The 10,000-nt window shown below is 48.1% G+C and overlaps 3 protein-coding genes across 6 annotated transcripts in view; 2 read left to right on the top strand and 1 right to left on the bottom strand.

Moving 5' to 3' along the window:
* Positions 1-77: 77 nt before the first annotated feature.
* Positions 78-2,854, top strand: cfap73 (cilia and flagella associated protein 73; the record flags this gene model as incomplete). Its single annotated transcript, XM_084457437.1, has 8 exons — positions 78-133; positions 394-398; positions 505-605; positions 1,123-1,227; positions 1,323-1,520; positions 1,758-1,979; positions 2,160-2,318; positions 2,777-2,854. 8 exons carry the CDS (start codon positions 78-80, stop codon positions 2,852-2,854), a joined length of 924 nt encoding a protein of 307 aa, XP_084313563.1.
* A 695-nt stretch (positions 2,855-3,549) lies between these two features.
* drc10 (dynein regulatory complex subunit 10) lies at positions 3,550-7,169 on the bottom strand. 2 transcript variants are annotated; one of them, XM_084457662.1, is made up of 6 exons: positions 7,100-7,169; positions 6,570-6,707; positions 4,693-5,377; positions 4,225-4,458; positions 4,011-4,082; positions 3,550-3,857 (listed from the first exon to the last, which is right to left on the bottom strand). In XM_084457662.1, the coding sequence occupies exons 3-6, from the start codon at positions 5,374-5,376 to the stop codon at positions 3,561-3,563; spliced, it is 1,287 nt and encodes a 428-aa protein (XP_084313788.1). In that variant the 5' UTR covers position 5,377; positions 6,570-6,707; positions 7,100-7,169; the 3' UTR covers positions 3,550-3,560. The 2 variants fall into 2 exon arrangements, with proteins under 2 accessions (XP_084313788.1, XP_084313789.1); XM_084457663.1 differs by lacking the exon at positions 6,570-6,707 and having other exon boundaries at positions 7,100-7,139.
* tpcn1 (two pore segment channel 1) overlaps positions 6,277-10,000 on the top strand; it is a 14,026-nt gene continuing 10,302 nt past the window's right edge. For 2 of the 3 annotated variants that reach the window (XM_084457660.1, XM_084457661.1), the window contains exons 1-2: positions 6,277-6,738; positions 9,804-9,937. In XM_084457660.1, the coding sequence (XP_084313786.1) occupies positions 6,645-6,738; positions 9,804-9,937 (228 nt within the window). In that variant the 5' untranslated portion in view covers positions 6,277-6,644. Of the gene's footprint in view, positions 6,739-9,505; positions 9,611-9,803; positions 9,938-10,000 lie in introns of those variants that run through there. The other variant, XM_084457659.1, reaches the window with a different exon arrangement.

The raw sequence follows: 10,000 nt of genomic DNA, 5'->3' as shown, positions 1-10,000 counted from the left end.
CACGCAGGAGAAAGTTACACACTAGGGAGTTTGTAAAACTAGATGACCATCAGGATTCTCTGGAGACTGAAAACAGAATGACCATGGATTTGGAGGATTATTTCAAAACAGTTTTTAAGGAACAACTCATAGTGTGAGTGTGTATATTTTAAAGCTGTGTCTGTGTGTGTGTGTGTGTGTGTGTGTGTGTGTGTGTGTGTGTGTGTGTGTGTGTGTGTGTGTGCGTGTACATGTGTGTGTGTGTGTGCGCATGTGTGCAATACTAATACAGTATATATACTTTTGTAATTGTTTAGAAAATATAATTACAAAATACAAACTATGTTTTTGTTTCATGGCCCTCACATCTCAGTAAAGCTTAAAGTGTGTTTGAGTGTGATGATGCGTGTACAGGTCTTGTGTGTGTAATTGATTCTTTTGATTGTCTCCATTTGTGTGTGTGTGTGTGTGTGTGTGTGTGTGCGTGTGTGTGTGTGTGTGTGTGTGTGTGTGTGTGTAGGAAAGTGCCCATGAGGGAGAGAGATTTGATGACAGGAGCCACACGTCTGCTGGAGAAACGCAAAGAAATCACTGAGGTTGATGAACAGCTGAAGACACACAGGGAGGTGCTGAAAAACCTTCGACATTTCAAATGATAAAATGATAATCACTATATTCAGTGACATTCCAAATCATAATCATCATATTCAATTCAAAATGATAATCATCATATTCAATCCACTTCATCTGTGTCTGTGTGTCTGTATCTCTCTGTCTGTCTGTTTGTCTATCTGTCTCTCTCTCTCTCTCTCTCTCTGTCTGTTCGTCCAACTGTCTGTCTGCCTGTCTCTCTGTCTCCCTGTCTGTCTGTTGTGTTCATGTGTCCATGTCCTTGTGTTCATTTAATTGACTTTGAACTGGTGGCAGTGGTGCCATGTCAATAGTCTGAACAGTCTGAATGTCTTTCTGACATGTGTGTGTGTGTGTGTGTGTGTGTGTGTGTGTGTGTGTGTGTGTGTGTGTGTGTGTGTGTGTGTGTTTGTGTGTGTACTTGTGTGCGTGGATGCGTGTGTGTGTACTTGTGTGAGAGCGTGCTTATGTGTGTGTGTGTGTGTATGTGTGGGTGTGTGTGTGTACCGGCAGGAGTTTGAGTTGAAGAGGCAGAGTTTGCAACAGCGTAGAGAGGAGGTGTTAAGAAAGGAGGAGAAGCTGAAGGAGTCGCTTGTAAAGTTTGACAAGTTCCTCAAAGTAGGTGTCCACTCAATTAAAGACTACTAAAGTTTCATTGGACGTAGTCGTGACCTAATCCTCAGTGAGTAATGTCACCATGCACCCTCCCCCAGGAGAACGACGGCAAGCGCGCTCGCGGCGTGAAGAAGGCAGAAAGAGAGAGGGCTGCTGTGCTTCAGAAGGAGCAGGAGATCGACAGACTGAGGGAGGAGTGTGCGGCTCTGGAGGCCAGAAGACAGAGTCTGGAGCGCAGGGTGGAGGGGAGCGCCCTCTACTGGACCTTCCTGGAACAGGTCCTCAGAATGTCCAAGGTACCGTACACCGTTCTGGAAAATCCAGGTTCACATGGTTTCCAACAGAATTAAGTAAGCTGTGTGTGTGCACACTGTGTGTGTGTGTGTGTGTGTGTGTGTGTGTGTGTGTGTGTGTGTGTGTGTGTGTGTGTGTGTGTGTGTGTGCGTGTGTGTGTGGATGTGTGTGTGTGTGTGTGTGTGTGTGCGTGCATATGTGTGTGTGTGTGCGTGTGTGTATGTATCCCCGTGCTGCAGTTCGAGGAGGTGTGGGAGTTGCTGGGCCGTTTCGAGACCCTGCTGGCCACCAGGGAGCAGCTGAGACGACGGGCCGGCGAGGTGGAGGAGCAGGCGGACGGCCAGAGAGGAGCCCTGCGGAGATACGCTGACCAGCAGAGCTGCCGGCTCCTGCACAACAACAACCTGCTCTCCCAGCTGCAGACCCAGCTGGACCAGGCCCGCTCCGACGCCCTCAGATGGGTACCTGACCGCTCAATCACAGGGTGGATCACTTGACGCGATCGCAGATCCTCGCGGGTTCTGGCGTATTCCAGAACAAGCCCGGCTCTGACGATGTTAGACCTAGTCTATGTTCAAATGGATCTTTCTAGGCGCCGGCTGTACTTGAATCCTGTACTGAGAGGCGGTGTGTTTGTTCAGGAGAGCAAGTGGACCCACATCCAGACCACTGCGGCAAAGGAGACGCTCCTACTGGGCCAGATCAAAGTGGTGACCCTTAACCTTTACCATATGACGGGCGGGGAGATAGAGCAGGAAGCAGGTGTGGCCGTCGATGACACGGAGGCACAGCTGGATAAGGTTGGTGTTGTCACAGTGATGTTGCATGTAACTGGGTAATATACACATCACACCATACCTCTCACTGGTTTCACATTCAGATGTATTTGTCACATGTAGTAGTGTATAATATATAGTATAATAAGTACAGTGTATAATATACAGTGAAATGTTGCTGCCGGCTCTGTGATGTGCTCTAACGATTACAAGTAGCCTAATTACAATACACAATTTACAAATTACACAGAGCTATACAAATCTATACATGGTATGTCGTATCCCAGATAGCAAGCGGATGTGTAATGATTCTGGGCCATATATGGGCCGGAACTAAGCCACAAGGGCCAGATCTGGCCTGTATATGGCCCAGATCCGCTTGCTATCTGGGATACAGCAGTAGCAGCATGACAAGCAGGCTATTCATGCTAGCATGTAGCTATTCATCTGGTGCTATGGCAACTGTGTTCTCTTCTCTTCAGATACAGCTCTTTATTCAGGACCAGTCAGCCATTGTGAGCAGCATCAAATCTGACCACCATACTGACCATGAGAACTGAAGGGGTGGGAGAGAGGATCAAGGAGACACCTGACAGTGGACCAAGACCAGACTGTGTAGAGGTTGATTTGTCCAACATGATGTCTTGTTTATTTCAGTGAAGGAGCTATTTCTATGAGTCTTTCACTGTAAAGCAGGTGGTTCTTGTGTACTCCAGTGGTCTCTGGTCTGTGTAGAAGCGCTATGGCAACTACAGAACAAGCTAGCCTCTGCTGCCACCATGTGGTTGATTGAGGGAACATGTCAAATATGTCTGAGGTGCCACCAGGGTTTGTGATGGCTATCATTTCATTTTGGACAAGGGTATTTTAGCCACAGGCTGTTTGTAATGGCCAGAGCAAATGCATAACATAAATAATATCTGCTCCAGCACGTTGGGGTCTTTGGTCCTTGTATTTGTGTGCTTCATGCTCCTACAATACCAAAGCTTTTTCATTCTGTATCGTTATCCTTATATTGAGATACATGGTCACTGCTTTATCAAGTCATTAGTTTCATCTGATCAAAACAACACAATATTAGAGCATCAAACAATCTTTTTTTTTTTTTTAAAGGAATGCATTTAATGGGATTATCCGACATAAATAAAACATTCATCCAAATAAAAATGTTTACAAAGCTGCCTTTTTCCCCCCCACACACTATATTCCCTTGGTGCTCTATGCCGACAGACATCATCAGCAGTGTAGGTATGAAGTCCAGCGGCTCTATTTGCCCTTCTTTCCTTTGCCCTTCTTGGCCTTCTTGGCCTTCTTGACCTTGGCCTTGCCCTTGCCCTTCATGGCCCTGCGAACCAGGTGACCCCTCCAAAGCGCCTGGATCAGCGAGGCAGCCCTGCTCCTCACCTCCAACTGCCTCCTCTCCTCCTCCATCCTCTCCTCCGCCAGCTGGCACTCCTCCTGGATCTGACTGAACTCCAGCTCCAGGAGGTCGTAGGCCTCCTCCAGCTCCCTCAGCTCCTCCTTCTCCTCATCAAAAAGGGTCGTCATCTCCTCCAACTCCACCTGAGAACCACAGCAGAGAGAGAGAGAGAGAGGGAGAAAAGAAGGGGAATTCAATGTTTTACTGAATATCATTAACTGTTTTGGTGGCTGCCACCTCTCACAGGAAGTAACAGATGCTTCTTGGTTTATTATTAATACTCTTTACACTAGTACCTGTTTCTCCCCCATGTCTGCATCATACTTCTGGATCCAGTTCTCAATCTCTGTCTCAACCTTGTACTTTTTCTGCCGACAAGGAAGTAGAGGACAACATGAACGGCTGGTTCAGACTCACAGATCAGATTTCAGGCTGTGGCTGAGTTTATCTCACAAACAAAATTCAAGCTAAAGATACTGCTTGTCTGGAAGTCAAACTTAAAAGACTGACCTTTCGGAGTGCGGTTTCCCCCTCGCGGTTCTCTGCAATCAGGTTATTGATCTGAAGTCTCAGCTGATTGGCCTCCTGCTTCATGCGGGTCTGCTTCCCCTCTGAGGTCTTGCCGTCTGACTGACTTTGCTTTTCAGAGTCCTGCTGTGTTCGTGACACAAAGTCCTCAGAGATCTTCTCCATCTGCCGCAGGGAGATCTTCAACTTCCTGATCACCTCGTTCTTCTTGGAGATCTGAGAGAGACATGCGGGACAGACAGAGAGAGAGAGAGAGAGAGAGAGAGAGAGAGAGAGAGAAAGAGGTCAAGGTCGGTAGAGAATGGACCAAAGTAAGGTGAGATGGACAAAAGTAAGGTGATTTCCCTTTCAATTCGGAGCAGAGAATTTCTCATCGGAGCATCTCAAGCACATTCTCACAGGATACACTCCACAAACCAGTTAATGTTAGCGTGTCACTAGGTGCTTCACCTCCGCGTCTCTGTCCTTCATGGCAGCGGCCACCTCTGTTTCCAGCGCAGCCACCAGCTCCATGTTGTTACCGTGCCTCAAAGACACATCCTGCATGTGGCGAATCTGCTCCCTCTCCTCGGCCGGGCTGGTCAGCAGCTTCTCCAGCAGCACCCCCTGGAGCTCCTTCAGCCCTCCCAGCATGCCCTGCAGGCCCTGACTCACCCCCTGCCCCCTCAGAACCTCCACTCCCAGAGCGTGGTCGGCAGCCGGGTCGGCTTGCAGCAGTCGTAACGCGTTCCTCAGGGAGCTGTGGATGGCCCTCTCCAGATTGGCCCTCTCTCTCCCTTCTGTCTCCCCCACTTCCTCTTTGTTCCCTGCAGATGTCCGCTCTAGGCTCTCAAGGCTCTCGCAAAGGCGCTGGTGCTCCCACAGGGCCCCAGTCAGCTCGCCACCCAGCCCCCCAGACACATCCTCCAGGTGGGCAAGCACAGTGGGCAGCATGGCCACTGTCTCCACCCGGCTGATGCAGTCGTCCAGCACTCCGGCTATACGCTGAGTCTCCAACGATGACAGTTTCTTCCGTGAAGGGTCCAGGACCTTTAGGGAGTCCTCCTGAAGAGTTTTGGCCTTGGGCTGGGGACTGTGGCACAGCATCTGGCGGCTGACATCCTCTATTGGCAAGGCTGCAGTCTCTGCAGACATGCTTGAAAGAGGGAGTTTGAACAATTACACATTTCACTCATTTCACACGATAAGAGCTGTTATCGGATCAAGGATAATCTAGTTTTAGACAATTTTTTGCACTTCTATATACCTGTAGCTAGGACGATACAGTATACAGCTACAGTGTATAAGTCAAGTAGATCGTCCCAGTACTATCATCTGCTAAGGGGTGTAACATTAGCTAACTAAAACGTAATGTTAGAAAACTGGTGTATAAATGACTGTACGTCGGGGCTTTGTAGATAGATAATGTAAAAGTAAACGACATACCTCTTCCAAATCAAGCTATATATTAAATAAAAAAACTAAAAAAACAAGCTTGTTAAATGCCCTGCATGGTTGCTGACAGCATCACCAAGAATGTGTTGATAGTTTACACTGTGGTTGCTAGGACACCAACGTGAGACAGGGCGCATAAAAAAAACTGCGTGTGGGAAAGGCGCCAAACTTGACAGACTTAATGTTATTGACTATACCTACACATATACGGCATACACTAGGCTACTTATTTCCAGTAGACATTATCATAACTATCAGTTAAATCTGGAATTATAATTCATGGCTACTGCTGTTTTTGCTCCACTCCAGTGCATTCTGAGCTCTTACTTTTATTTTGAAAAAAACAGTTGCAACTGCCGTTAGTTGTTCAATTGTCGTAAATTATCTGATAACGAACGGTTCAGCATAGTCCCGTTAGCTGACTAGGAAGCTTAAGTAAAATTCTTAAATATTTGTATTTGACTAAGAATATTTGCATGAATATCATTCGATGTCAACAAAATGTTCTGGTATTATAATCTAGCTACGTTTACTCTTTTTTCACAAGTCCAGTAGAAAGTTTGTCTACAGGAAGTCAGATGATGATGGACACTGGGCCAGCCTGGATGGTCAGCTAACTTACATGTCAACTCAAGACAAATCAAACAGCATCACATGAGCTGAGCTAGCTAGCTAGCTAACCAGATAGAGCTAGCTAGCTAGCTAATTGACTGTTCAGAGAAACCTAACTGTCCTAGCTTACTAGTTTTAAAGTTGCTCAGTAACCAATGCACGCTTGCTAGCTAAGTTCAAAGGTACAGAGAAGTTTGGAAAGCAACTGTCTGAATCTGATGGATCCGGCGATGATCTGGCTAAGTTAGTTAGCTTGCTGAGGAATGTACATTTGAACACACCCTTGCAGCTGTCCTTGCAAAGCTGAGTGTCAGGTGGGATAATAACGTTGAATCCTTGCATCTGAGCTTTGGGAGATGGAGGCTAATGATGACGACGTGCCTCTCATCCTCACCTGGGACGACGCGAACAGCGATCTGCTGAGTGATGAGACGGAGAGGGGCGATGAGAGTAAGTTTTTTGTTGACATCCCCATTTCAACACGGGCTAGTCAGCCACCACACTTCTCCATAGGAAACAAGAGTTTGCGTGCTAGCCATCCGGATGTCACTGTTTACATAAAACTGCAGCAGCATCTGGTGTGTAGCTAGAGCCATGAACAAGGTAATATGAATCATGAATATGAATCAATATGTATCATCTTTAACGTGGTACCCATCATACATCATCACTACCTATGTTTGTTTTGAATAAAACCCCAACGAATTGTGGCCAATTTCAGTCATTCTGAAGAACTCCAAAGGACACCTGGAAGAAAGACAGGATGTGGTTTGGCCCACATAGAGTTTGTAACCACTCCTTCTAGACTCACCAGAGTTGTCCCTCTGCAGCCAGGGGAGGTGATGATGCTGGACTTCTGTGTCTCAGGGGCTCTGTTGTTTGCCTTCAGCCCCAGTCAAAGGCCATGTTGCTTTTACAGGGAAAAAAATACACAGCTGTCCCCCTGACCCTGAGATCACGTGTTTGTGGGTGGGTGGGTGTGCTTGTGTCCTCTCTGTCTAGTAATCCTGCAGCCTTTGTATGCCTCACACACGCACACTACAAACTGCCTCTCACACACATGCTGCAAAATGCAGTCTCAGCAGTGTGTGTGTATGAGTGGCCCCCCCTGCCCCACGTTTATGGGCAGCGTGTGTGTGTGTCTGTACGTATGTGTGTGTGTCTGTATATGTCCGCAGCCCCTGGCGAACTCTGTGGGAGTGTGTGTGTGAGCTCGTTTTTTCCTGCTCTGGAAGTGAACAGGAAGAGGAGAGCTGTTTTGGTCCAGGATATCTGGAAGCGCTAACTTCCCTGGGGCTGGAGGGAAGAGACAGACTGTTCCTGCCGCTGCGGTTGGAGTGGTTGCTGGAAAGAGAGAGTGGGAGGGAAGGAGACAGCTTAAACCTAGACACAGGAGAGGGAAAGCCCACACTCAGACCACACGCTTTTGGGTGGAGGAGTGAAGGGAGTTGGGTTTGAGTCGTTTTCTGCCCTGACTCTTTGAGAGAGGAGGACACCTGAGGAAGACCGAGAGGATTTCCTGGATATTTCCGTGTGACGGGGGAGGCCTAGGCCCACTCAGGACCGCCGGCGTTGTGGGCTTGGAGAAGAGCAGCAGCCACTAGGCCGTGTTGTTGACGGACAGGCGGCTACGAACACTGAAGCTTTTATTGTTCTCTTAACAAACGTGTGGTTGGGAGAGAGAGAGAGAGAGAGAGAGAGGGCCCAGCAGACACGGGCCGCCCCTCTGCCAGGACAGCGCAGGAGCAGAGGCCTCCGCTCAGCAGCGTTAGCAGTGTCGGCAGAACCCCCCGCAGGACCAGACGACCCCTCGACTGGACTTTGATCTTTGTACAGTCAGCTGACTGCTGTCACGGCAACGCCAGAGGCCACGGTGTTCTGTACAGGAGGCGTTCTACTGACCGGGGGGGCACTTCTCTTTTACTCTCACCTCCGCCCCCCAAATACCAGCAGCCTCCCGGTAAGCAAGGGCATGAGACATGCGGTTGTGGGAGGACCCAGAGAGACTCTCACAGGACTGACAGAGGCCCTCACACACACACAGAGCCCACAGAGACTGACTGACTGAAGGTCAGAGATGGTGAAGCAGCAGAGGAGCATCCACTGGCAGAGACAAGGATCTTACGGGGTGATTTTTGGGAGGGAAATGTAGGCCAATTTTGATCACTGATCGAGAGGAAATTCATTGAACATTCATTGAGTTGGTAGTGAATAGTTTTATAAGTGTAGACTAAGTGTCTAGTCTTTTTTTTCATGTTGAAGTATTTGAATGGAATACCTTATAGAGGTCAGATGGTTAGCTATTTAGTTGGAACTTTGTCCATCTACAGTATGTGTTCCAGACTGATGTCATATGAAATTTACTTTAAGGAAGTTAATAGTCGTATCAGTTTCTCCGAATGTGGTCAGCCGGTTATAATTACACACTTGATAAGTAGTCACTTTTCATAAGTATACAGACAGACAGACAGACACCATTCTCTCCGTTGAAGATACATATACCTATCCTGTTCATCTACCTTGTCGTTCTTTGTTTACTCTCAATAACCTCAGGTCCTAATCTGCTAATAGAAGATACAAGATCTCACTTGTTTGTGACAGGGAGGGCACTCCTCCTTCGGTGTAGAGCAGCGCTGTGGGTGGCTTTTTAAAAGTAGCTGTGTGTAGAGAGGCTTTCTCTCACATTCTCACAAGCACTCACACATAGACAGCAGTGGGGAACAGGTAGCGGGGAACACCAGGTTCAAAGGTCAAACCCAATTGACCACAGAGAGAGGGAGAGCTGTTTCACCAGAGACAGACGGCGTGGCCCGGCCTCTACAGCTCCTACCCCTCCAGCCTCTGGCCCCAGCGGCCCCCTCTGGTACAGACGTCGGAAACCAACAGGAAGTGACAATCACCGAAGGCTTGGCTCTGAACTTGTGAACAGCTCTGGACCCAAGTCGTTGTCATTAGAGGGACTTCGTATTGTTGTGTTAATGGTTTGTACCTGGAACTTCAGGAGAGGAACCAACTGTCACCAGCAGCCCTGGATGTGTGTGTCTATGTGTGATTTCTCAGGAATGTTAGCGTGTGTGTGCCCCTGGAGGTGTGTGGACACTGAAGCTGGACTTATAGACTGTGAATGACACCCACACTGCTATAGTGGACCCGTGGGATATCAACACACACACACACACACACCGAAAAGCGAGCTGAGCCATGGAGTGCTCAACTGTACAGGCAGAAACACCTGGTATCCATGGCAACCTTAACGTGGAGGAGAGTCCTGTCTTGATCTCTTCATATATCGTGGAGTCGGAGCAAGAGCTAGACTGCCTTGGTATGTGTGTGTGTGTGTGTGTGTGTGTGTGTGTGTGTGTGTGTGTGTGTGTGCCCTCTTTGTGTCTGCACTCTTGCACTTCAGCTGACCAGGCAAGGAAGACCTCTTAAGTTAACAAAGTCAAACACATTTAAAACATGTAAACGTTAAGTTTACCCTGTGGTTCTCACTCAAGGTTGTCTTTCTCTTACAGACGGAGGAGGGGGTTATGACATAGTGAATAATGCCGTGATCCCGACACCGGGACCACAGAACTTCAGGCCCCAGAATGCATCACTGCGATATAGCTGGGAGATGAACTACCAAGAAGCAGCCATCTACCTACAGGTACTGAACCAGTGCCACGCAAAACCAATATCACTCTTGAACATTGGCTACACTGCAGCTTCA

The sequence above is a fragment of the Borostomias antarcticus genome (genome assembly GCF_949987555.1).
Source record: "Borostomias antarcticus genome assembly, chromosome: 23".
In the NCBI taxonomy this organism is placed as follows: domain Eukaryota; kingdom Metazoa; phylum Chordata; class Actinopteri; order Stomiiformes; family Stomiidae; genus Borostomias; species Borostomias antarcticus.
The sequence above is the reverse complement of the archived record's forward strand: the minus strand, read 5'-3'. Positions and strand labels throughout refer to the sequence as shown.

Coding starts and splice junctions, on each gene's coding strand:
- drc10 (XM_084457662.1), bottom strand. CDS start 5,376: ATGTCTGCAGAGACTGCAGCCTTGCCAATAGAGGATGTCAGCCGCCAG. Junction 4,459..4,692: donor TGAAGGACAGAGACGCGGAG/GTGAAGCACCTA, acceptor TGTCTCTCTCAG/ATCTCCAAGAAGAACGAGGT. Junction 4,083..4,224: donor GGGAAACCGCACTCCGAAAG/GTCAGTCTTTTA, acceptor CCTTGTCGGCAG/AAAAAGTACAAGGTTGAGAC.